Source organism: Gopherus flavomarginatus, chromosome 5, assembly GCF_025201925.1.
Source record: "Gopherus flavomarginatus isolate rGopFla2 chromosome 5, rGopFla2.mat.asm, whole genome shotgun sequence".
Lineage (NCBI taxonomy): Eukaryota > Metazoa > Chordata > Testudines > Testudinidae > Gopherus > Gopherus flavomarginatus.
This window is the reverse complement of record NC_066621.1, coordinates 131,518,676-131,546,348: the sequence shown is the minus strand read 5'-3', so window position 1 is coordinate 131,546,348 and position 27,673 is coordinate 131,518,676. Positions and strand designations below refer to the sequence as shown.

General features: G+C 46.6%; 1 protein-coding gene across 2 annotated transcripts; it reads right to left on the bottom strand.

The window, feature by feature from the left end:
- Window positions 1-77: 77 nt before the first annotated feature.
- Window positions 78-27,673, bottom strand: FAM181A (family with sequence similarity 181 member A). 2 transcript variants are annotated; one of them, XM_050953345.1, is made up of 2 exons: window positions 27,584-27,673; window positions 78-4,056 (listed from the first exon to the last, which is right to left on the bottom strand). In XM_050953345.1, exon 2 carries the CDS (start codon window positions 3,985-3,987, stop codon window positions 3,112-3,114), a length of 876 nt encoding a protein of 291 aa, XP_050809302.1. In that variant the 5' UTR covers window positions 3,988-4,056; window positions 27,584-27,673; the 3' UTR covers window positions 78-3,111. The 2 variants fall into 2 exon arrangements, with proteins under 2 accessions (XP_050809302.1, XP_050809303.1); XM_050953346.1 differs by lacking the exon at window positions 27,584-27,673 and adding an exon at window positions 4,499-4,536.

Sequence of the window (27,673 nt, the reverse complement as noted above, 5' to 3'; positions counted from 1 at the left end):
GTGGCTTTCTGGTGTTGTGTTTTTCAGCTTCTAAACAAAATGCAAATAAACTAACATTCTAAAATGTTACCTGCTGCACTGAGGACCCAGACAAAGAGGTATCTGGGGAAAGTTTGAACCAATCGAAGCAGTAATAAGTAATAATCTAAACAGTAGTCACAGGAAGAGGAGACTTGTATTGCTGGCGGAGAGGTTGTAGCTTCCCAGAAGAATGTCTCACACAAACCTCTTCAGTTACTTCAGCTACATGTAATGATGTCATTCGAGTTCTAGAGCACTGCTGCTTCACTTCTTAGAATACACCAGAACTCCATGAAAGGTCCCAGCCCTGGAACTAGAACCGTCCAGAAAGTGGGTTTCCCATTTGGCTTCGTTCCGAATTTGGCTTTTTTCCAAAGTTGCAAAGGAAAATTACCAAAAAGAAAAATTATAGAAATGTTTCATTTTGACATTTTGTTCCAATTTTGACTTTCTAAGGTTATCGTATTATAGTGCTATCCATGATCCTACAAAATGAAACTTTCTAAATGAAAAGTCACTTAAAAATTAAAAAAATAACAGAAGTGGTTTGACATTGTCAGAACTCTCCCTCCCCCACCTCATTTTCCTCTGAAATGACATTGACCCAGTTTCATGGAGTGTTTCCATTTTGATGGAACCATACATTCTGAAGTGGTTCCAGAGAGCCAGGTGCTGATCCCAGTCATCCTGCCTGCTAGCAGCCTGGCATAACTTCAGTGAAGCTACTCGGGGTTCACACAGCTGTGACTGTGTTCAGCATCTGGCCCACTGGTTTCAGTCTGACTACAAGTGTCAGTAAAGGTCACTCATGTGAGAAAGAGCTGCAGGAACCCCTTGTCTATAGCTTTGCAGCTTGCCTCTCTTGGGCCCATTTCTCCTCCTAAGAGGAAATTTTGTATTTCACTTCAGTGGATACAGGTTCAGGGACACTACCTCTTCATGGAGTCTTTTCTGAAGACAAGGAGGAGGTATTGAAGTATGATACAGGAGCCAGACCCACACTTCCATGCTGGGCCCCAAGATTCTATGGATCTGATTCTTCTGGATCTTGTGCTATTATTTACAACTATGCAAAGCTGGTGAAATGCTACCAAATCAGAGAATCGTGTTATATAATGCCTTCTTTGTACAGGTGTAAATGACTGCACAAGGAGAAGGAAGTTAAGGCTTAAGCCTGGTTCATCTATCATGCTGTTATTTTTAGACTACAGGAATAACCCATAGTGGCTTCACTTCTGCATAGGCTGCTCTCAGGGTTACCATTGAGATGTCTGGGAAGAATGGGCCCACTGGCCAGAGAATTATCTGCATGCCCTTAATAAAAGTTGCAGGCAGTATACAAGGCCAGACCCTCAGCTGATGCATATGATCTAATTCTCCTGTCACTTTTATACAGTGTAGCTCTGTTGACCTCAGTGATTTACACCGCTAAGTGACTGAAAAATCAGGTCCATAATATTTAATCATAGGTCTCCTGTCCTATTTGTTTAGCATTACTTCTTTGTAGGCTTTAAAAAAGTTTAACAAAACACTCTTTTTAACCTATCAGAAGTGATTTCACCACACATGACCAGCTTTGCAAGTGAATAACTTGCAAACTACCAGAGTACTTATTAATCTGCAGCTTTCCATCTTAGAATCAGGGCATGTCTACACTTAAACCACTATAGAGGGACAGCTGCAGTGGACTTCTTCTGTCCACCTCGTGCTGTCTACACTTGGGGTTAGGTCAGCATAGCTATGTTGCTCGGGGGTGTGGATCACCCCTGAGCAGTGTAGCCATGCCAATGTAAGCTCCTAGTGTAGACCAGTCTTCAGGCAGAGTACAGAATTGTCCCTGGGAAGCTCATTGCCTTGATCAACTGAGGCTTGGTCTACCTAAACCTACCTGACCTAAAACATAGGTCAATCTAGTTATGTCGCTAAGGAGTGTGAAAAATTAACCCTCCCCCCAAGATACATAGTTTAGCCAAACTAAGCCCCCTGTAGACACCTTTAGATGGAAGAATTCTTCTGCCAACCTGGATGCTGCTTCTTGTAGAGGGGGGGATTTATGACAGCCATGGGAGAAGACCTTCAGACACTGTAGTAAAATGTCTGCACTACAGTGCTGTAGCTGTGCCACTGTAGCACTTCTGGTGTGCACATACCCTGAGGCGTCAGTGTTCACACTCAGATCCTCCCTCTTATATCACTGGTTTTGCACTTACATGTTCAAATGCTAAACCATTTCCAGTCTATTCTCTTAGTTGTCAGAGGGCAGGTCTGCTTTCATTCACACCAGTTTTAAACTGGCTAATTTCATAGCCTTCAGTGGAGCTACTCCTGATTTACACCATTGTGAATAATTAGAGAATCAGGCCCTCTTTTCTGAATGACAACCCCTTTACAAACTAAACCTGAATCTACTCGCTGGGAGGACAATAAACATGCAATCTGAACATATTCGAGATGTGGAGACAAATAAAATTACCTGTTTTATTTTTTTTAAACTCTCTTGATATTTACACGAGAGAAGAGCTGAAATCGATTTACAAACTTATCTTCTGCATTAAATACTGTCCTATTGGTAAAAGAAAGTGACCTGAAAACCTTAACTGATTTCTTTAGAGTGACTTTAAAGTACAAGAGATGTTATCAATTTAATCACGTCATTGCTGCTGGTGGTGCAGAGCCGCATAAAGACATTCCCATGTGGAAAAGGTGTCACAGGGGTTATAAGTGCAGATTCCAAATGGTTCTTAGCCTGACATACCCTGGGTCAAACAATTATCTTAAATATAAGAGGCCCAGTTCTCCTGTCATTTAACAGCACTGGCTTCAGTAAGAGTTATTCCTGATTTATACCAGTGCAGTGAGGGGAGACTGACACCACAACCACTATTTAAGTCAGCCAGCTTGTCCCCTTCTGATTAAAGGAGCAGCCTGTAATAGCTGCCCGTCTACAGACAGATGGAAATGATAGCATATTCTTTCCCTAAGAATTGCTCCACAGCGTGATTAGCTGATGGGCCAATGTCTGAAGTTACATTTCAATTTCATTTGAAAGAGCTACCGTACACAGCACAAAATCCCCTCCGCTCCCTCAGGCTAAATGTATCCAAACACATTGAAAATAGGAGCTGGCACTGCCGGCTTGGTAGGGATGGGTTTCAAAACCACTGGTCTGTATAGTTTCTGCCCCATACTGCCCGCCTCTTTGCAGAAGTGTTGGATCTCCCCTGCGGGTGCTGTGCTTTTCCTCCATAGCCCCAGGCCTGGAAAGGGTGACTGAGGTAGGGCTCCATGGGTTTGATAAACAGGTTGTCCATGGTACTGAAATGGACAGCAGCTCCAGGCATTCATCCGGCCAGATAAGGATGTCCCGGGCACTTTGATAGGCTCCTTCTCCCCACTGGGCTGGGCAGGCAGAGCGGGGCTGCCTGGCTCAGTGGTATCAGGACCCTTTTTGCTTTTCTTGCCCTCGTAAGGAAGAAGGTCCCTGGAGTTTGGAAGCCCATCTAATGCGGCGGGAAAGCTCCCGACCAGCAGACTCTGAGTTGGTCTGGGTTCTTCCCAGAAGGAAGCCGGCAGCTGTCTTTTCCTCATGGGCACCTGATCTGGCCTTACAGACTCTGGGCTTTGCTCTTGCAAAACCTGTTCCTCATTGAAGTTCTCCTCCACCTCTGATAGCCTCAGGACCTTTTCACTGGACGCTCTGCAGTGATTTGGATCCGGGCCATCTGGATCTGAACTGCGATTTCTATCCTCTGCCCCTCGTTTGGAGCTGGATTCCATGGATTTGCTGGGGTGGCATCTTGGTATCCTGGAATATTTCTGAGAAAAACGCTTGAGCTGCTTCTGCAAGTATTTTCTGTGATCAACTGAGCGGCGGCAGGGAGCAGACTTGTCCAGAGCAGCTTTGATGTCACTAGAGGCCAGGTTCACAAAATTCAGTAACGTTTTCACCTCGCTGTCTGATGCCATTTCAAAGAGGGACCCTCCTGGAGATTTCCATCAAAAGTTTATAATCCCACTCCTCAAACCTGGGCAAACCTGTGAAAGCAGGAGGGACATATTCACGACTTCAAAACCCAAATGCTCCCCTGGAGCAGGAAAAAAAATCGAAAGCATCAAGTAGATGGGAAAAACAAGAACAAATCAAACTTCTCAGCTGAACAAGCAAGGTGTCAGATTGTCATGCTGGAGAAGTTTGAAACATCTGCAGCACATCCACATCCTTGCAATCACAAAACCACGGCATGCACACACACGCGCACACACGCCAGCTTGTTACTGCTGAGAACCAAATGGTTAATCTTGTTAGACAGGTAATGTTTAAAGCGTAAGCAGAAAGCACAGCAGCACTTCCATGTCACCGTAACCAAAACACACACACTGAGTAGATTGTCTCTCTAATATTGATTGTTACTGTATCGCTGCTGAGAAGAACCCAGTTCCCCGGCTAATCTTGTTATACAGGTTATACACTACCAACCTTTAGAGAAGCAACCGGACCCTCTGAGTGTTTAGAAGCAGTTTAGCAGCACTTGAGTAAGCTGAATGAATATCAACTCCTTCTAGTTAGGGGGTTTTCTCAGACCAATCAGAAGCCACTTTGCCAAATACAAAGCATCCCAATCAGGCATTAGGCTCCCCCGTTCTCACATTCTTTGTCATCACAAATTGTCTCCATGGGGACAGCCACAGAAAGACAGCTAATAAATACGACCATTTCCCTGTGATTTCTACCATTCTCCACTCTTTCCTCCACCCCTTTTTTCCTCCTCCACCCCTGTGAGGGCCTTCTCTTTGCTCCCCCTCCAACAACACAATCCAACATGATATGCTGCTGCTGAGTAAAGAAAGTTTAGACGCCCTTTTCTCTAAACTACTGCAAAGCTGTCTGGAGGCTGGCAGTAACCATGCTTCAATGACACATGACAATGCTAGTTTGGGAGACCAGGCTAGCCTGCTTTTAACTGTTCTTGATCAGGGCTTTTTTTTTTTTTTTTTAAAGGGAGGATGATGTCAGAAAAAAAGGTAGGAAAGGAACAAATCTCTAAAGAGATGTGCAGATATCCATGGAAAGGGAGCTTGAGCGCTCAAGAATCTTGTCTTTATGTTTGCCCCCTCAATTGAGCCACACAAAAGCTGAATTACCCATTCAAACTGCCTGGACAAAAGGATGGAGTTGGATAGTACTCTTGCATCTGTAGTCAAACAGTTAGAGACTTAAATCGAGTCGTCATGATGGAGAAAGAGTTAGACAAAGCCCATAGAATTGCCATCAGCAAACATTTTCCTGTGTCATATTAATGGGTCTCCATGACTCCCCCTGGCCCGGGGACAATAGCACAAGTTTGCACACTCGACTACTGTCACCCTGCCAACGCTGGCAAGGAGCAGAAACAGGACAATCCTTTAAGGGGAAAGCATGCCCACTGCAGGGAAGGGAAGAAGAGAGCGAAGAAAAGCGTGTGAAATGCTAATTGAGCTGCTTCCTTTACTGATCCAGAGTTATGCGAGTCCTCCTCCTCCTTGCAGGGCTGTCCCAAGGGGTGGCAATAACTTAATAGCACAGTAAAACCCGGAGTCCCATGATGCACATTATCCCCTTGGAGATCTGTGAGAATAGGAGAGCAGAAAAACCTGCCCTTGGTGAATTTCAGAAATGCCAGCCATTCAGAACTCAAGGCAGCTTGCACTCCTGTCCAAACAGCCATCGCCTCAGGCTTGAGCAGCCATCAGCTGAACTGCAGTGTTCAGCTGGAAGACTCATAAAGATTGCAGTGCCTTTGAGGTGGAAATACAATATAAGGACTAAACATTATTAATTATTATTATTAAAAGAGAGGCCCAAACATAATATCTGGATTCAAACACATCCATGCTTTGGGGCTGTCTGAAATCCAAACCCAGATCCAACTTTTGCAAACAAAAAATCACTCTTTCAAGGGCCAGTAGCAAAGACCTGAACTTTAAAATCTAGCCAACATCCATATTTTACAGCTTGTGCCCATTTCTATTAATTTTACTTTCCTTACAGGAAAGAAAAGTGCTTGCTTATGCCATGTGGGGTTGATGATGCCCTTTAAATTAAGCGTCTCATTTGGCACCAGATCTTGAAGACCCTATTCCCTTTTTGATCATCCCTTACCCAGCCACTTGTGATGTCATCAGGAGTTCTGCAGGTGTAAGGGCGATGTAAAAACTCAGGGGGCAGATCCTCAGCTGGTGTAAATCAGCATAGCTCCATTGACGGCACTAAATTCATTGTTTTACCCCTGGTTTAACACAGTGTGAGATCAAACTCAGGCCTTAAGGCTTTTTCTTAAAGACTGGATTTACGTGTCGGGCCAGATCCCCAATGTGCTACAGCCCCTTTATACAGTAGGTCCAGCCAGCAGAGAATTCCCCCAGGGAGGCACAATCCCTAGGCCACCCTGCTTCTGGTAGAGCAGCTGAGGCCAGTAGTAAGAGGCATGGCTGAAACACTCCTGTCCTCTGGCAATCACCAGCTGCCAAAATGGCCCCAACTGTTGGTTACACCACCGCAGTGGCTGCTCCAAACTATACTGGAGTCTGGGCTGGCACAGATCCATCCCCAGCACTGGTGACCTGCAACCAGTTCCATTGCACTAGCCTCACAACGGCACCCAAGCATCTGTCTCTCTGTTTCCAACTAACGGAGGCAGAAGAAGGTAAACATTCTTGAAGAGACAATATTAAGTTTCAGCATATAAGAAGTTGGGATCTACTGATACTAAGTGCAATATAAGCACAGCATCATCATCTAGATGGGGCTGTAACTACACTAGGTTGTCTTGCATAACCTTTCCCACCACTCCAATTACAGAGGCAGTTCCACTGGGGGAGCTCTAGTGTAGACAACTCTGCCTCGGGAGCTTTTATAAGAAACTCTCCTGAGACCTTAGTCCTGGGTTATTCCATGCGAGAAATCTCTCTGCACTCTTATAATGTCAGTCTCCTACACACACACTGCTTGGGAATGACAAGCAGCCGCCTCTTGATATATAAACCAGAGACTAGTCTTCCAGTCCCCGGTCACACAGTGATCATTTTGCTTGCCATGTCCAGAATAAAAATTTTTATGCTGCACAGGCTGGATGAAGCAGCAAAGAATCCTGTGGCACCTTATAGACTAACAGAGGTTTTGGATCATGAGCTTTCATAGGTGAATACCTACTTCGTCAGATGCATGTAGTGAAAATTTCCAGGGGCAGGTAGATATATGTGCAAGCAAGCTAGAGATAATGAGGTAGTTCAATCAGTGAGGATGAGGCCCTGTTCTAGCAGTTGAGGTGTGAAAACCAAGGGAGGAGAAACTGGTTTTGTAGTTGGCAAGCCATTCACAGTCTTTGTTTAATCCTGAGCTGATGGTGTAAACGAAGACTGTGAATGGCTTGCTAACTACAAAACCAGTTTCTCCTCCCTTGGTTTTCACACCTCAACTGCTAGAACAGGGCCTCATCCTCCCTGATTGAACTACCTCATTATCTCTAGCTTGCTTGCACATATATCTACCTGCCCCTGGAAATTTTCACTACATGCATCTGACGAAGTAGGTATTCACCTATGAAAGCTCATGATCCAAAACCTCTGTTAGTCTATAAGGTGCCACAGGATTCTTTGCTGCTTTTACAGATCCAGACTAACACGGCTACCCCTCTGAGGCTAGATGAACAGTGTTTTCATCCAACCAGTGTAAACAGGTATCCTTCCAAGGGCTCATCTCTTTGCTTATTTCCAGGTAACAAAATTACATCTTGTGTACACTTAACATATGAACCAGGCTGGACAAACTGTGTAAGTCCTTGAGCAATGTAATCCCCTCCTAAAGAGCTTAATGGCTAGCCCAGATTTCGGGAAGAGAGTGTAACAAACAGATGGGAGAAGGATTTGGACTGCTCTGGGCTGTCACAGAATGTTAATGAGCTGTATCCTTGGGAAACTCATGCAACAAACTGAAAGGTTCTATGCAGAGCCTCCACCGGCACATGTAACAGAGCCACCTCTACCTGGGCAGAGTGTGATCCCCCTCAAGTCTCCTCTGTGAAATGATTGCTGGGGCTAAATGCACCGAGTTCACCCTGGCCTCACTTTATTGATGTGGATGGAGTTACCCTAGGATGGTGTCAGCTCATTCATTATATGAGCTAGGTGGTGAGAGCTCTGAGCAAGGAGAGGTGCACAAACTGGGAGGAACAACCCTGTGGCTCAGAGACACCCCTCTGAGTATCAGTTCCTCCCCCACTTCCTCCTAATTTACTGCTTCCCTCAACTTTAGCTACTCTGGCCAGCAAGTGGGGTGAGTGGGTGGATCTAAGGCTATGCATTCCCTGCCTATTCCTCACCCACTGGCTTCTCACCCACTGTGCCTAGCCCTGCTTACTCCCATGGGCCTGTTACCCACTGTAACCACTTCGTGGGCTTTTTAGCCCTTGCTGTTCCGTTGGGCAGGTGTGGCGTCTAAGGCCATGTCTACACTACACTGTTAAGTCGACATAAGTCATCTTACGTCAACCTTCCTGTGGAGGTGGACACACTGTGATTTAACTCTCCTGCTAAGCCGACATAATAAAACCATCTCAAAGAGAGGCATAGCACTTATGGTGATGTTCTTAGAGCAAGCAGTGTCAGTGTAGACGCTGAGTTGCTTATGTCACCCTAAGTGGCCTCCAGGAAGTGTCCCACAATGCCCATTGTGACCACTCTGGTCACAGTTTGAACTCTGCTGCCCTGCAGCCAGGTACTCAGGCATGTGCTCCTCCCCTTTTAAAGCCCTAGGAATTTTTGAAATGCTTCTTCCTGTTTGCTCAGCCTGGAGAGCTCACATCACATCTCCCCAGCTGACCATGCTGACTCCCTGCAACAAACTCATGCCTGCCTGCAGTACACTGGAGTTGCTGGATCTGATGGGTCTGTGGGGAGAGGAGGCTGTGCAGTCACAGCTCTGCTCCAGCTTCAGGAACTTTGATACCTCTGGGCAGATTGCTCATGGCACGGAGGAGAAGGGGCACAATAGGGACATGCAGCAGTGCCATGCTAAGATCAAGGAGCTGAGGCAAGCGTACCAGAAGGAAAGGGAGGCCAATCGTCAATTTGTGCATCACCAAAGACATGCCACTTCTACAAAGAGCTGCATACCATCCTCTGCAGCAACCCCAACTCCACTGCTAAGAGCCCCGCGGATACTTCGGGGGGCAGGTGCTGGAGACAGTGGCTAGCAGAGTGAAATCCGAGGATGACGTTGTAGATGAGGAAAGAGCTGGAGGACAGGCAACAGGAATGTTCCATGGCCTGGTGAGCCAGGACCTCTTCTTAACTCTGGAGGGGTCTAGCCAGTCCCACACTCTGACTCTGGCACACTTGCTGCAGAAGAGGGGAGCTCTGGTAAGTATTCATTGTGCTTTGATACTGCAGGGAGACATGAGGTAGAGGTCTCCTTTTTTTAACCAGGATAAACGAGGGATTGAAATAACCAACACAACACCATTTGTATCTGGTTTCATTCCTCTGAGTAGCTAGGCAGAGGGGTCCCTGAGGAAAAGTTTGTTGATGCACCACGGGATGTCACAGGAATCCTCCATTGAGATTTCTAGGAAACTTCCCTGGAGGTACTCTGCAATCCTCTGCTGAAGGTTTCTTGGGAGGCTGTCTTGCTTCTTCCCCTGCTGTAGGAAACTTTGCCGCACCAATTGGCAATTACTTCTGTAGGCAACAAAGCAGTACACAGGTGAGCAGCATATGGACCCGGTTAGCAGCCGCATGCAAGCAGAAGCTGCACACTTGCATCCTCTGTTACCTTCAGGAACGAGATATCAGCTGCTATCGCCCGTGCTTGTGGAAAATGGTGCCAATATTCAGAATAGTGGCCTCAGGTGCTCATAGTGATACCCCTCTGAACTCCCCTCTGAAACAAGCTGTTTGAATCAAGGTTGTGAGTGCACTCACAATAATGCTTCTGTTTATTGTTTCTTTAGCTTCTGCAGTTGTGCCCTTGATTGTCTTCTCCTGCATACTGGCTGAGTGGCTCCAGATAAAGAGGATGAACCAGGAATAAGGAAGACATGTTCAGGGAGGTGCGATTGCGAGCAGAGAGCATGGAGAGAGGCTATCAATGAGAAATTATATATGGATAGCCAGGAGAGGAAACAGGAGCAGGAGCAGATGATACAACTGCTACAGGGCCAAACAGACATGCTGAGGACCCTGACTGAACTGCAGACAGAACACATCCATTCTCACCTCCCCCTGCAGCCCATAAGAACTGCCTTCCATTCCCTCCCCACTCTCCACCTCCACATTCCTTGCATATTCCCAGGCTGTCTCAGTACCCCATGCACTCCACCTAGAGGACATGTATCACAATGACAGCTGGACATATACCCAACTGTGAGAGCCTTATTTGAAAATATGTCCTTCATTTTCATGTCCCATGTTTGTATCGTTGTTGAATAAAAAATGTACTTATAGAAAGATAAGGAATCTATGCTCATATCCTACAGATGATGGTTGCTGCTGCTGAAATTCATACACAGTGGCAATCGGTGCATTTGCATTGTAAAATTAATGCACACACAGCAACCATTACAAGGTTCATACTACAGTGCAAGAAAACAATGCCTGGCTAAACACATTACAGACAGGCACATTACTGGGGCTCATTGTCAAAATGCTGCTTCAAAGCCTCCCTGATTTGAATAGTCCTCCACTGAGGCCTTCTAACAGCCGTGGTATCTGGCTGCTCAAAATCAGCAGCCAGCCAATCCATCTCAATGCTCCACCCCTGCAGAAAATTTCCTCCCTTAGCTTTACAAATGTTATGCAGAACACATCAGGCTATTATGACGATGGGAGTATTTTCCTCATTGAGGTCTAACCTGACAAAAAGGCAGCACCAGCGAGCCTTTAGTTGTCCAAAGGCACATTCAACCGTCAGTCTGCACCTGCTGAGCCTGTTGTTGAATCAGTCAAGGTTTCTGGTGTAAGGCTTCACAAGCCATAGGAACAAGGGGTAGGCTGGGTCTCCAATGATCACTATGGGCATTTTCACATCCCCCATTGGAATCTTTTGGTCTGGAAAGAAAGTCTCTGCTTGCTGCTTTCTGTACAGGCCAGTGTTCCTTGAAGATGAGTGCACTTTCCCTTACCCCCCCCACTTCCCGCATTGATTTTGGTGAAACGACCCGGTGATCCACCAGAACTTGAAAAATCATTGAAAAGTAGCCCTTTCTGTTGATGTACTCTGTCACAAGGTGATCTAGGGCCAAAATGGAGATATGCGTGCCACCTGTCGCCCCACTGCAGTTCAGGAATCCCGTTGCTGAAAAGCCATCCACTAGTTCCCACACATTGCCCAGAGTCACAGTCCTTTATAGCTGGAGGTGATGCACACTTGCATCATTAAAACCCCCTGGTGGACTTCCCAACTCCAAACTGATTCATGACTGATCGGTAGCAGTCTGGAGTTGCCAGCTTCCACACAGCGATCTCCACGCACTTCTCCACCATTGAAGTAGCTTTCATTCTGGTGTCCCTGTGCCAGAGGGCTGGGACGAGCTCCGCACACAGTTCCAGGAAGGACGCTTTACACATCTAAAAGTTCTGCAGCCACTGCTCATCTTCCCAGACCTGCATCACAATTCAATTCCACCTCTCAGTGCTTGTTTCTCATGCCCAGATCTGACAGTCCACTGTGTGCAGCTGATCCATGAATGCCAAAGGCAATCTTAAATTGTTTCTTTCCATAGCACCCAGCAGGGGATTCATTATCAGATTCACAACACATGAAACACTGCAGGGTCAGCCGTGTTGTATTCATAATACTCACCACAATACTGGAGAGCAGTGTAGGATCCATGCTTTGAGTCAGAGATGGTGGGCACACAGTTTAAAGGGGCTGTTGAAAAGAGGCACAAAATGAAATCAGAAGCCTCTGGAATAATGGGACGGAAAGCTCACCACCATGAAGCCCTGCGAACCCTTCCCAGAATACCCAACAGCAGATGGAGGGGGGTGCGAGAAGTAGAGGTGCGGGGGGTGCTGTAGCACCCCCAGGCTTTCTGTGAGGTCCAAGCTGCCAGCCCTGTGCCTGGCCGCACACGCGAGGTCCTGGCTGCTGGCCCCGCATGTGGGGTCCTGACTGCTGGCCCCATGCCCAGGGGTCCTGGCTGCCAGCCCTGAACATGGGCTGCCAGCTGCCGGCCCCATGCCTGCCCCCAACAGTGGCCCCAGCCTCAGCCCCCTTACCCCTGTCTGTGTCCCACTCTCCTGGAGACACAGCCCTGCTCCTGGCCTCAGCTGGGGTGGGGAGCACAAGGTAAAAAGTTTGGGGATAGTTTGCTGGCTTTCAGCACCCCCACTATAAAAAGTGTTCCAGCACCACTAGATGGTGGTGAGTTGCACAGTGGAATAGCTACTCATGGAGCACTGCTCTCTCTGTCGATGTAAGAGTACCAGCAGTGAACGTGCTCCATCCTCACAAGAAGAGTTGTGTGAACATGCAAAAGCAGTTTAATTACAGTGATGGATGATCATCAACATAACTTTGTAGTGTAGACATGGCCCACGTCCCATTCTAGCCCTTTATTTGCTCCATTGTCTATGGCCCTTTCTAATATAGCTGGGTTTAGAATCAAAGAGCTCTGTCCACTAACACTTTCCCCTGTGCAGCTATTGTGCTGCTGCAGAAGGTAGTTCATGGTGAAGAGGCTTTGTCTGCTGCTCTGGTACCCCGTTTCCCTGCAGCTGGATAACAATAGGGATCCTAAGGGGAATAGACTGGAGAGCAGGATTTTTATTTTTAAAACCCTTTCAAGGTCAGACTCAGGTTGAGCTGCATAGGGTTTTCTCTAAGAGGTCACCGGAGCCCTTTTGTTCCTCTCTGCTCTAACCATGTTCATCCCAATGTATGTGTGAAAGGAACAATTAACAATAGGGCACTTCTCTCTGAGTTTCCAATGCACTTTGAAGTGTCCACCCAGCAACGGCTTAAGAATGATACATCATTTTCCACTGTGAAAGTGTCACACTAGTACAGCAACTGAAAAAATGTCTCCACATGCCTTCCCAGCATGCAGACAGGGACCAGCTGGAGATCCACTTCATATCTGACATGTCACCCTCAACAGCTCTCTCCTGGGAATGTTCAGGATGCAAGATTATGTAATTCATGAGAATACATACATTAGATTTAAAATTACAGCCAGGCTCTCAACCACGTAGCCTTTGCTTCAAAGCTGAAGCAATGAGAGAAGGGAAGAGCGGGTTTTCTTACGTGGAAATACGGGAGAAGCATTTCTAAAGTGTCATTTATTTTAAATTATATCAGGCTTTAGCTGTCTCCACGGCAAATCTTCCCACTACCTCTGTACATACAGAGGCCTTCAGTACTTCAACACCAGCCTAACTTTAACCATGCGAGTATCCTATTGAAATCATTGTACCACATTGCTTACTGGTGGGGGACCTTGAGTCATTTAAAAGGTTCAGTGTCAATAAAAGCAGTTTCCTTTGATGTGCAAGTCACTTTATTCAGATGCTCCCCCCTCTATGGCTTGAAGGGTGAGGTGTGGCTTGGTGAGTAGGGAGAGGAGCTAAACTTGCTATGTCCCTCCCAGTAACCTATTGACTGAATGGAAACCACTGTTGTGCAGCCCAGAGCTGTCTTTAACCACCGTTCATTTTCATCCTGTAAAACAAGACCCTGCTTTGGGCCACAGCACTATGGGTATACACAGGGGTGTTAAGATCTGTAAAACGAGGATCGGTATCGTTTCCTGTCATGTTAGTAGTACAAGGGTGAACTATTGAATGTTGATAAAGAGGTAATGCAACATCTTAGCTGTTGTGATACAAGAAAATCAAAATGCGTCCTTCAGACATTAGCCATGACTACAGTTAGCTAAATACTCCCATACAAAAAACAGACTTTTTTGGTTAAAAGTTTCCTGGAAATTTTGTCATATTTCTCAATCAAAAAATTTAGTTGATATTAAAATGTCCAACTTTTTGGACCAGTTCTATAACTGACAAAGACCGGAGGCCAAATTCATAGAAAATCTCAATCTTATTTTCTTTTCTTTTGGGTCAAAATTCCATTTGGCATCGCATGGCTCATTGGTAGTGTTAATTTAGCCACACTGAAGGTCTGTTTGTTTGCAGTCAGGATAACAAGAACATAACAATCAGGAAAGGTCCCCTATGGGCTGTCTGCTTAACATCACTTTTGCGTCTCTTTTAAATACGGATGGAAAATTTAAAAAAAAATGTTTCACTACACATGGTTGTGTGTGTGTCTCTTGAAGAAGGGGCCTTCGAATTTAGAAGTAACAGGTGGCCACAGAGCTGCTAAAGTCATTAGCTTTGCTAAATATTCTCAGCCCCAGATCATCCCCTTTCCCTCCACAAATGGGGAGCATGAAAACCCGGTGGAAGAAAGATGGGACACAGAAGTACCTCTTCCCCTCAGTCCTTTAGCAACCCTTGCCCAGGGGGCTGTGGAGGTCAGGCTCTGGGGGAAGGGTTGGCCTGGGCTCAGCATTAAACCTCATCTAAACATGTAACAGCTTGCCCAACCTGTTGTGTGGAAAGCCTAATAGTGTGCTCTGCATTTGGTGTATCTCTGTTAAAGAACAAAGTGCCCTTGTGGAAAGAGAGGAAGTGGGATCTGGTGATTCAAGCATGGGGTGGGTGTCAGTCCTGGGTTGGATTTGACATTGATTTTTTCTGTGGCCTTGAGTAAATCACTTAACTTACCTATCTATAAAAAGGGTATTACGAATCCTTACCTACCTGACGTATATAATGCATTTTACAGTCTCAAAGTAAACTACTATCCTACAAGAGGAGCCAGAGTCAGCATTTGAAGCACAATGCAGCCCTGTTTTAACCTGTTGAGACAATTTCTCAGGGTGTTCAGAACCATAGGTCACTGTGTTACACACACACCCCTCCCCCCAGCACTCCCACCAGCTCAGCAAGAGACACTTGTTGGTGCTAAGCTGTGTTTCAGTTCCCTGACACTCTCACCATTGAACTCCCCAGAATCATCCCCCTAGAGCATCCATCTCTGTCACTAGACTCTCCCAGTAATTACCAGGAAAGCTGTCCCCAAAGAGACACTGTACATACACCTGGAAGGTTACATCTCAGGAGCAGGTCCTTTATAACAACACAGCACTGCAACCTATTTATGGTGAAAACAAATGTAAGTTTGTTAACAAAGGACACTTATTTGCAGATTCTAGTGGGTATTGAGTAAGAATAATAGAAATAGAAATAGTTACAAATAAAACAAAAGTATAACATGCTCTCTAGAGACAAAAGCTTAACATGCTGCAGTTTCTCACCCTCAAAGTCTTCCTGAAGAGTAAACTGGTTTTCACTCAGTCTAGGACCCATTTGTTCATCACTCATCCCTCTCCACTGCGCGTGTTCCTCAGTGAAATAGATAATGGGGTGTTGTCCTTGTACCCCAGGGGATCTCAAACTGGGGGTCGGGACCCCTCAGGGGGTCATGAGATTATTACACAAGGGGGTTGTGAACTGTTAGGCTCCACCCAGGGCCGGCTCCACCATTTTTGCAACCCCAAGCAAAAAAAAAGCCGCTCGGACTGTGCCGCCCCAAGAATGGATGGAATGATGCCCCTTAGCATGTGCCACCCCAGGCATGTGCTTCCTCCGCTGGTGCCTGGAGCCGGCCCTGGCTCCACCCCAAACCCCGCTTTGCCTCCAGCATTTATAATGGTATTAAATATATTTAAAATTGTTTTTAATGTATAAGGGGGGTCACACTCAGAGGTTTGCTATGTGAAAGGGGTCACCAGTACAAAAGTTTGAGAACCACTGTTGTACCCTGTTATAGTCCAATAAACCTTTGAAATACATTCCTTTTTGTTCTCCAATGTGCTGGTGTCATACTGAGTTCTCATTCCCACATCAACCTGTTTTTCCTGTTGACGTTATAGGCAAATGTAGCTCCCATTGTTTTTGGCTCACAATACTTAATTTCCATATGGTAGAGAGATAACTACCTTCCCTCTCATCTGGAAGAAACCTGCTTCTTCCTTTGTTTGATTACAGACTTTAAAGTATAATAAAAGTAGGTATACATAATCCCTCACCTAATGTTTAATACATACATAGATATTAATCACCAGTGCGTCACTGGCTTTCATTTGATACCTCACACAACATTCTTTATAGATAAATACTATGACAGCAATATGTTAGGTGCAGTGAGTTTGTCAGGCCTGAGAGAAGTTGCTGATAGAACAATGACCCCCCCTTGCCAGTTGGTATTGAGTGGTTCTTAGGTCAGACCTGCACACTGGATTTTTATATATGAATCAGTGTGACTGGCTCCTTCCTGCTAGATCCCCTCTTTCCCCTTTGGAGCATCTATGGACACCCTTAGCCCCTATATCATTGTACAACAGGTGAATAATGCTGAGAGATATTGAACTCATGTAAAAGCAGGAAAGAATCCTGTGGCACCTTATAGACTAACAGACGTTTTGGAGCATGAGCTTTCGTGGGTGAATACCCACTTCGTCAGATGCATGCATCTGACGAAGTGGGTATTCACCCACGAAAGCTCATGCTCCAAAACGTCTGTTAGTCTATAAGGTGCCACAGGATTCTTTGCTGCTTTTACAGATCCAGACTAACACGGCTACCCCTCAGATACTGAACTCATGTAAGTTACTTGAGAGAATCCCATTTCACCACTTTCAGGTATACGGTGAGATACAGAAAAAATTGCCATAGGTGGGAGAGTAAAATCCTGTTGATCATGGATCTTGGTCTATAGAGTTAGCCCATTCTGACTCCTGGTAAAAGCACTGATAGCCTGTCCCTTCCCTTCTTTAAAGGTTTCCCATGTATTTGTTTTACTGACTGAAGTACCTTGTGGATGCTAAAAGCATGAGCTTCACCAAAGTCTTTCTGGGGCATATTAAAGGAGAGAATATTTCCTCCTTCTTTCCTGATAGTCAAATGCACTAGAAGCAGGAACAGAGGCTGCAGCCCTTATGTCCAGCTGAGGCTTTCAGAACCAGACCTGCTGTTTGCAAGGCACTGAGATGTTACTTTGCTTTCCTTCCTCCTCGCCCGCACCAATTCCTAATAAGAGGGCAGTATGACTCTGGCCTGGCATTTTAACCTACCTGCCCTAGTAGCAACAGCCCCCCACCCCCATTTCCTTACTGATGGCCTCAGTTTGATTCTGCTCTCAGAACCTAGAAATTGCTAACTTAATAAATATTCCCTAGGTGAACTTCATAGCTGTGTATGTTTGTCTGAACGCTCACATGGGCCAAAGCTACCAGGGGCCAACTCACGGCCTGAGCAATCTGGAGAGATCCTGAGCTGCTGGGAAAGACTCTCCAGAGCCTCACTCTGGCCCTGATGGCAGCCTAGGGGTGAAACTAGTCTCCACAGACAATGAGGAGCCAGTTTTAGGTCCATTGGCTCCGTGGTGGGATTCTATGGAGAGCCTCGGAACACTGTATTTTGAGGTGTACTGGGGTGTGGGCACCCTGCACAAATGCCCTATCCCTGCCATCTGCCATGGAGTAGAATTGTGTTGTTTCTGCTGTCTTCCGGCCTTTTTCTTGGGCTTTAGCAAGGATTTCCCTCCATGACATTAAGGGTCTGATCATGTGTTCTTTGCACACTCCAAATTCCCAGTTAAATCAACAAGCAGTCGAGGTGTGCAAAGAACACACAAACGAGGCCCATCTATTGGGCCTGAATGATTGGTGGAGAAGGGCTAAAGCACTGAGCCAGGGAGAGCCTAAGCCAGACGTGGCTCAGAGTTCCATTTCTTTGTCTCCCCAACATTCAAGACTGGGAAGGGGGGACGGTGGGAGAGAGAGGGTTTGGTCAATTTGCAGTGCCTGATATTCTCAGGCTTTCAGAGTGGTCACCTTCCCACACAGGATAGCAGCAACCTGGCTCTAACCCAGGGAGCAGCTTTCTTCTTTGATTTCACAATCGGCATTGCTCAAACCAGCAACACCGCTATGCATTCAGCTGCCCAGTTTGCTGCACTTAGGGGCAGACAGAGTAGTTGCTAAATGCTGAGGCTGTTAGGAGGCAGAAGGGAGAGAGCAAGAGAGGAGGGGGGTGGTTGCTACCCAGAAGCCTGCCATTCAGGCAGATGGTGGAATGATTTGATATGAATAGCTGCTGTCAGTCTCATAGAGTGAACTTTACAATTGTGCTACGTGTTGGACTGCACGTGACTAATGCCATTCTTCTGCTGGCTACAGGCAGAACACAGCTGTTTCTTTAAGGACAATTTTGGTTTTATGGACAGAAAAATCTATAGCAAGAACCTGTTAGGAAATAAGCAACATCCAGCATTCCACTCTATAGACAGGATCAAATCTCTTCAAGGCTTTCATCACCTCAGCTAAATCAAATGCATTTTTAAAGACAAACCTGATTTTGGTTTCATTCTGCTTTTGGTGCCTGTGTGGGCTTAAACGCTCTATTTCTCCACACAAACAGGTAGGGCAGGGGTGGCAGCAGCCACAAATATTGGTTGGCTTACATAATTCCAGCTTATATAAATGTTGCAAGATCAGGGAGTCAATTAAGTGACAGATGCTGCAGGTGGTTTCTGTTGAAGAGACAATACTGCAGCAGGGATGCAAAGAAAAGCTATAGCAGAGGCTAAAGATCTGACATGAATTGGAGATTTTGCATTTTAGCAGTTAAAGGCCCCAGTTCAACAGTTAGAAAAAGCAATGCACCATGGGCACTAGACCAGCAATGAGGCAAACCCTGCAGAGAGTGGAAGAGGAAGGGGCTTAAGGGTGAGCAAAGAGGTAACTCTGAAGATTTGTCAGTCTGCATCCTGCATGAATTGCTGCAGGTCACACAGCCCTGCTCCCTGTCCTGTTCCTCTCAGGCAGTGTTTCCCCCTTTGTGCCCCCTTGTGACCAGAGTAACTCTTTCTTTAGCCAAACAGCTGCTGAGCACCTGAGGCTAGGATCCAGGATTTGGCCCTCCCCCTTGCCATCCATACAACATCTCTTTTTTCCCCCTACACATCATAGAACAAACATCCACCCCATGCTACCCGTTTGTTCTATGTTGTACAATGTGGGGAGGGGAAGGAGACATGCCATGGATGGCAATTGTGCATGGCCGTGGGTGGGGTTCCTTATGTCAAACCACGGACTGTAACCTCAGATGCAAAGCAGCTCTTTTGTAGAAGAAAAAATTGCTCCTGTTGGGAGAAATAACTAGAAAAATGCTGCCAGAAGCAGCAAGAAGTGAACAGGATCCAAATGAAAGATTCTTTCATTCACAGATTCCAAGGCCAGAAGGGACCTGTGCGATCATCTGTTCTGACCACCAGCACAACACAGGCCTCAGGCTGCCTCTTGCTCCATTTTCAATGTGTGGGTCTTGAAGACATCCATCTCCTTTTTTAAAAATATCTATGCAGGATCTGGCCCAATATGCCTTAAAATGATAGTCCTTCAAACACCATTTAAAAAAAGTGATTAATCTACAAGCAAAGTTGTTCTAATCGCCTCCACTCCCTGTTATTTTGAACAGTAATAAATGTCAAATAGAGAGTTTGAGTGTAGTGATGAGGGCATCTCCTTTCATGCAGGTTGCTCTGCTCTCATATTCTACCTTCACCTAGTTCTTAACCAGAGCTGGGATAGCAGTGCTCAGCCAGAAACAGAACCATCAGTGTCATTCTTGCAACCTACCTACCATGGGTTATTGTCTCACGTATGTAGTAGCAGGTAAAGAAAACTCCTATCCCAGCTCTTCAGTCCAGGGTGAAACACTCGACCTCTTTGCTTGTACTAGAGTCTGGGACTGTTTAGGCTTAGTTTTGTTTTACAGTGCCAGATTCTCAGAAATTGCTCTTATTTCAATGGAGCCACCGCAATTCACATCAGCAGAGAACATGCCCCATTGAGTAGAACGGCTCTGTTGTACCAGACACATGCATGTTTCACCATTTTATGATATTAGCTACTGAAATATTATTATTGATTTTTTTCAGTCTCACAAGAAAACCAAAAGACGTGACAAATGTTTTGGCTTAATATGAAAGTCAACCTCTGCTGGCCTTACTCACTAGGTGTCCCATTGACCGTAGGGGGACCGCAGGATTTGCCCAACGTAGCTACCAATAGAGTTGCAATGCTTCACAGTCAGTTAAATGATCTATCCCAAGAAAAGTACTCCCCTGGCTTGTGGCAGATGCACTGACATTTGAGAGGGATGATGTGACATGCTGAAAGGCTGGCAAAGCCAGAGTTAGGGGACATAAACATTGCCAACACCTGAGGTTTTAAAGAATAAAGGAGCCTGCAAAACGGAATCTGTTGCTGCCATCCAGTTATATGATAAAGTTCCCAAAGAATGATAAACAGTGAGCGGATTCCTCGTTTGGCAGAGTGATTGTCATCTTCTCTATAAGAAGACTGGTAAACATACTCTAGTCCAGCCTTCTACTGCCAGGCTGGAGTTACAGTTCATTGTTGCATGTTTCTCTACCTCAGGGGTCGGCAATGTTTCAGATGTGGGGTGCCAAGTCTTCATTTATTCACTCTAATTGAAGGTTTCACGTGCCAGTAATATATTTTGTTTTTAGAAGGTCTCTTTCTATAAGTCTATAAAATATAACTAAACTATTGTTGTATGTAAAGTAAATAAGGTTTTTAAAATGCTTAAGAAGCTTCATTTAAAATTAGATTAAAATGCAGAGTCCCCAGGACCCGGGCAGTGTGAGTGCCACTGAAAATCAGCTCGCGTGCCGCCTTCAGCACGTGTGCCATAGGTTACCTACCTCTGCTCTACCTGGTAGTTAGCACTTATCACATACCTCATGAAGAACAAGACTTAAAGCTGCTGTGACTGCTGCACAATGACCTGGCTTTATCAAGCTATGCACCAGATTTCACTTAGGAAATCCGCTTGCCCTTGGGAATCTACCATGCAACAGTTGGAGAATCTATTATGTATCAGGTACCTCTAGCTATTTTCCAGAAAGCCAGTAGATCACTCAGGGTAACCCTGGTGCATTTCCCATTCTAAATGTGCCAGCAGAGCCATTGTTTAAAAGGCTGGAGGGGTGGAGTGAGCAGTATCAGAATTAGGCATTGACAATAGCAAATATTGGCTAGCTGCTGTATTTCTAGAGTCCTTAGCACACTGGCACATAGGTGTTACTTATTATGCATGGTCTTATGGTTAAGCCAATGGACTGGGACTGAGGAGAGCTGGCTTCAATCCCCAGCTCTTCTACCCATTTCCTGTGTGACCCTGGGCAAGTTACTCAATCCCTCCGTTTCCCAGCTGTAAAATAGGGAGAACTGCACTTCCTTTGTCTGCCTGGTGTGTTTCGATGACAACTCTTTAAGGTAGGAGCTGTCTTTGACTGTGTGTTTGTGCCCTGATCTTGGCTGGGGGCTCTAGTATGCACTACCATCATATAAATGAGAACAACCATGGCCACTCCTTTATTACCACTTAGACTTGTCCTAGTCTCCCTGGTAAGTAGAACATTAAAAGTATAATTGTCAAAACAATTCAATGCATCCTCCAAGCTCCAACACTGGCTAGAACTAAAAACATTTCCTGTACCATAGCTTCTTGTTGGCTTTGCCCTTTGGGGTTTCAGGTTCAGGTTTGTCCCCACACTGGGCCAGTGGCACAAGCCACTGCAATCTGCACTGGTCCTGAAACTGCCTCTCAGTCACAGAACTATCTCATTGTAACCGAGCAGATGGCTTGTTACAAGATGGAGCTGCTGCTGGGCCTTGAACACTTGTAGTCAACAGGTGCTTGGGCCAAGCTTGTCCAACAGGGGAAGGATATATACACTGGCCTTGTTTGGATGTGACCATGACACCCTCTCGTAGCTGACCCCAGCAACCATAAAGCCTGCTATTGTCACACCACTAAAGGACTCCTACTTTATCTCGAGTTGCACAGGTGGGTGCTCTTGGTGTAGAACAAGGGTGGGCAAACTTTTTGGCCCAAGGGCCACATCTGGATTGGGAAATTGCATGCAGGGCCATGAAGGTAGGGTTGGGGCAGAGGGTTGAGGTGGAAATGCAGGGTGTGGGAGGGGGCTGAGGGCAGGGGGTTGGGTGGCAGGAGGGGGTGCGGAGTGAGAGAGGGGGCTTAGGGCAGGAGGGGTTCAGGGTGTAACAGGGGGCTCAGGGCAGGGGGTTGAGGTGCAGGGTGCAGGAGGGGTTCGGGGTGTGGGCTCTGGCCTGGTGCCACTTACCTTGAGCAGCTCTGGAGTGGCAACGGTGCGCAGCGGGGCTAAGGCAGGCTCCCTGCCTGCCCTGGCCCTGCACCGCTCCCAAAAGCAGCCAGCATCACGTCCCTGCAGCCTCTGGGGGAGGGGGAACAGAGGGCTCCAGGCACTGCCCTCGCCTGTGGATACCACTCCCAAAGCTTCCATTGGTTGCAATTCCCCGTTCCCTGCCAGTGGGAGCTGCAGGGGGCAGTGCCTGCAGGCAAGGGCAATGTGCAGAGCCCTTTGCCTTCCCACTCCCCCAGGGGCCACAGGGGCATGGTGCCAGCCGCTTCTGGGAGCGGCGCGGGGCCAGGGCTGGCAGAGAGCCTGCCTTAGCCTCACTGCACCATGGGACTGGCAATTCTGTGGGCCGGATCCAAAGCCCTCACAGGCCAGATCCAACCCGCAGGCTATAGTTTGCCCACTCCTGGTGTAGAAGGTCAAAGGTTTGATCTTGGCTAATGGCCTGGTGTCTGTGCAGGTGTAGTATAAGTCATTACATCAGCAAATGAGAATGCTTCCAGTCCTGTGGTCATCAACATGAGGCACCATGGGAACTGCTGTTCCCATATGAATCCCTTGACATGCAGGAGAAGCTCTATATCCAGGAAGGTTCTCTGTTTGTGCCATAGAAACAGCTCCAATGCTACGTTTCATGGACATGTGGCAGGTGAGTAAGACTCTCGTGCCTGCATGTCACTGACATGTAGCACATTGGTTTAGCTCTGAATGACATCAGTGAGTAATATGGATCATAGCAGTTGCAAAAGGCAGTACAGGGACAGGATGAATGAATTTGATGTTTATTGACTCAGTGGGTCAAATTCATCCCCTTCACTCATTGTGGTTCTGTTGTACTCTATCAGTTTATACTACAGAACTAATGTAGTACAGCTGTGGCCATAAGCCCAAATTCCTTGATTATCACAGATCTCGCTGTCCTAGATTGTGACTTCTGTGGAATAGTGTCTTACTCTTTGCTTAGTCTCGCTGATTTCAGTGAGACAATTGGGGATGCCCAGGGCTGCTTTCAGTTGCTGGCAAGCCCCTCCCCACAACCACTGAACAGGTGTTATGGCAAGTCTGCCTCAGTTTCCCCTCTGTTCAGCCAATCACAATTTAGCCCTCTGTCTGGTAGTTCCTCACTAAGGCTTGAGCCAGATCGTTCATAGTCTCTCCTCTCTCTGGGCAGCGAAGAGTCTAGTGAGTCAGGAGGCCAGCGACCCTAGCAAAGGGTTGACAGTCTCCAGCCTCTTTGGGGTTCAGATCCTTTGCTCTACAGGCATAAATAATCCCTCTACTGGGGTCAATAGGGGAACCCAGGCCCACTCCTTCCTCTAGGTTCCTATCCAGAGACCGTATACGAAGCCATTGGAATCAGCATGTCCAAATGCCTTACTGTTCCTCTGGACGGCTTCCTCCCACACCTTTCTAGTAGGGTGTTCCCCAGACTTACACGCTGTCATCCTCTCCTTCTGGAGGTCCAAGTACCTAGGCATCTTCCTGCCAGTCTGCTGCTGAAGGACACTGCCCTTAGTGAGTCCTCAGCCTTTTTGGCAGCCACCTCTCCCTTAAGATCTGCAGCTTTTTTATCTCCTCAGTTGTTGCAGGGCCCTCAGTAAGCCCCATCTGAGAAGGCAGCTGCTCTCCTTGTTAGCTCTTTAGTGACTGAGACGGCATGAGGTCTGTACACCCCATGAGAGGGGAATAAAGTACTACTTGGAATGAGTAAGGGCAGCGGGATCTAACTGAGGCAGCAGAACCAGGGTGGTTGTGGCAGCTAGCATCCCCGCAATGGAAATATCTGGGGGAGAGGCTGATATGTTTCCATCTCTCTGTATTCTCCATCCCCACAATGTCTCATGGAGGCAAGAGTGGAAAGCAGAGGTGGGGTGAGGCGGCTGCCAGAGCACCTGGAATTGGGCCAGTAGCGAGGGAGCAGGAACAGCTCTTCTTTCCCAGTGACACACAGTGTATGTGCCCAGCAGGACAGGGCTGATGTGCAGGGACCACACCGCAGTGAAACAAAGTGTATGGACCCGGCTGGGCAGAGCTGGTGTGCAGAGACCACAGCGCAGTGACACACAGTGAATGGGCCCCTGGCCGGGCGGGGCTGGTGTGCAAGGACCACACCGCAGTGACACACAATGTATGCCCCCAGTTATACAGGACAGGTGGCCATTTACGTGACTCCCTGTCAGCCAGCCCAGGCTGGTCCCACCTTTCAGCCACTGTGGGTCCTGCAGAGACACCCAGCACCGGATAGGGGCAGAATCATGTGCACCCGCCCCCATGGTTGGGTGAGGGACAGGGCACCAGCACTTGGGCAGGAGGGCATCAGCACATAGGTGCCAGCTGCCAAGGGGGGTGGGCAGGAGCACAGGGCTTACTGTGATTACGAGCTCACTCCAACACCACGATGCAAGCAGAGAAATAAAACCCAGTACCATTAACCATACAGGAGAACTTGGGAAGGACCCCACTACTCAAAACAACGCTGACAATTTCTATTTTTTAAAAAAATATAATTGAATCTCAATAGTAGAGAGAAAAGCCACTGTATCTTTAAGTGGAATAGCAAGTTTCATAGAAGGAATGGTATATAGTTAGAGCCATTATATTTATTGTCTGCCTGGGTATAGTTTTAAACAAAGAAATGGATCCCGAGGGGCATACAGGCTCAGTATCCTAGTACGGTGCTTCAGTACTATAAAAAAACATTGCCCAGAGGCTTAATGGTAGCACACCGCAGCCTACACTTGCTATTTGGGTTCAACCAGCAGCCCAGCTCTCTCACCTTCTAGGGCAGGCAAGGGCTAAAAGAACTGCAGAACCAGAAATCTGATCTCCCTGAGGTAGGAGGAAAGACCTGCTCTCCCTCAATGGTACAAGGAAGGAGAGGCTCCAAAGGGAATCAAGTCCTGTCCATTCATCTGCAGTTGGATGGACCATTGTTGCTGGCTGGGGCCTGGAGCTTGAGAGTGAGGGGACAGTTAAAAGCAGGGGAAGGAGATGCCCTCCCACCAGGAAAGAATCACTCCCACCACCCCTGCTGAGGAGGGAAAATGGTTTTTGCTGTTCCTTTGTCAAAAGCTATCTATAAATAGCTCTTTGCAAACTCAGAATTGCTTTTGCTGGGGGGACACACATTAAATTTCAGCCCCAAGTCAACTGTTGTACTTAAGTTAAGAAGCCAGGGGGAGGGGGAGGAGGAGGGTATAAAAAACTGCTGAGACAATCTTAACCAGAGCTGCACAAATGTCAGTGCTATAATACTACTAAAGGGAAAGAAAAAGAAACTGTTACTCTGACAATTTGAATTTCAATACTCTTGTGCCCAGCAGCACTAATGGAAGCCCAGAGACTGACACGCTGTAGGAATATTTGGCTCTTGCTGCTTATATGAATTGCATTGATCCGCTTCAGGCACTTCCATATCACAGTGCTGCCCATTTAGTAGATAGAGCAGCTATCACTTCTTTAGGGCTTGAGGGACCAGGGAAGCCTCTCATCCCAGCAACATCATTGGTTCCTCTCACTTTTTTTTTTAAACGACACTTCTATTTTTTTTACTCGCTGTCATCAGTATCTTGTCACCAACGTCCACCGAGAGGGCAGAAACCTGGATCTTAATCACTTCCTCATCGCTAAAACCCAGCTTGTTTCTCCTCCTTGAGAACATGTGCCTTATGCCTGAAGCTCTCTTTTGAGTCATGCGTGATACTGATGAGCTCCCTTTTTGGATATGGGAATTTAGTGCTCATGAAGGGCTCTGTTCAGAGACAGAGGTCTTGTCTGTATCCACAGAATAGCCATGGCAGTGTATGGTCCTGCACCCTGCCCCCAGTATTCTTCAACCCTGTTGTGGAGCGAGAGGACGTCTCTGTGGAAGGAGTCTCCATAGATCATTCAGTCCTTGGTGTCATTGCTGAGACTGCTAACAAGGTTATCTTTTAATGCCAATTGTAGGAGTGATTTGCTGATAGGGACATCTGCCAACTGAGAACTTGAACTCATACCAGACCAGCTGCCACACTGATGACAGCTTTCAGTCACTGGATATGGTGCAAACTGGAGACCTAACTGAAGGGCAATAGATCCCATTCTTATTATCCTGAACCAGCCAGTTGCCCATGTTCTGAGTTTTGCCTCCATCTCAGTTATTAGGAAATGTCAACTACTTTGATCCACAGCCCAGCAAAGCATTTCTCTGTTAGTTTCACTGCCCTGTTTGGCCTAACAACCTTCCATTGCTGGTGCTCCATGAACTCTTTATAAGCTTGTTATCTGAGACAAAACTCCCTTGTTGGGGGATTGGAGCACAGCATAATAGAGGCCTAGATGCTACAGGGGCTTTATAACTTTCTATCAGTGCTCAGAAGGGTTAAAAACGAATTGAAAATATTCTTGCCTGTAAGACACATTTTTAAAAAATATTTGTTTCATTTATATTGACATAGACACAAAACCTCACACTCTCCGGGCCTTTGCCACATAGCCTGAGATGCTGTCATCTGTGATGTTCAGAAGGCATGAGTGTGTCATTCTATAGTGCATGTTTGGTACAGGATATACGTTGCCTCTAGTAAAACAGGCCCAAAGTAGAACAGAGTAAGTGTGGCAAAACACTTGCTCCAGATCTTTTTCTTTTCAATAATCAGCCACATCAGAAATAGCACCATCATGCAAAGTCTAGATAGAAATCCTATTCCAGGATTTTGGTTGGGGTGGAGGGAAGAACACACTTTACAACGTAATCTTGGCCACCATTCACCTGTAGAAACTGACCACTAGCCATCACTGTGAGGCTTGATTCTGATTTCACCCCAGCATAAGCTGTGATTCAATTGACTTCAGTGGACTCACGCCTGATTTAATAACTCCACTTTCACGGAGATCAGAGTCAGGCACTTTGGGCCTGATATTTCAGAGGCGCTGCTGAACCCTGACAATTCTCACTGGAACCTGTGGATGCTCAGAATGTCTGGGTACAATTTACATTGCTCCTGATCTAAGCTTCTATCTGCTTATCTGTCATTGACCTTGATGATATGTTGCCACTAGAGTGCACTGTAGGGACCAGCTTGGGAGTTGGGACTGTCGTCTGTATTGATGTTGCTAAAGTTTGCACTATTTTCTTCTGTTACAATAGTCCCAGGGTGGCTTTCAGAGAATGCAACCAACAATTTAAAGAAACACCACTGCTTCCTCCACAAAAGCAGACATTTTTTTTTCATCCTTATGTAAAATGAATCCAATGAAAAATACCTCCTCTTGTTCCAGTTTCCACACATTAATGCTAGGTGGGATATTCTCCTGCTGCACTTCTGCCTTTTTAAGGATACTCAACACCAGAAA

Excerpts from the sequence above, each read along its gene's own strand:
- FAM181A (XM_050953345.1), bottom strand. The coding sequence starts at position 3,987 with ATGGCATCAGACAGCGAGGTGAAAACGTTACTGAATTTTGTGAACCTG.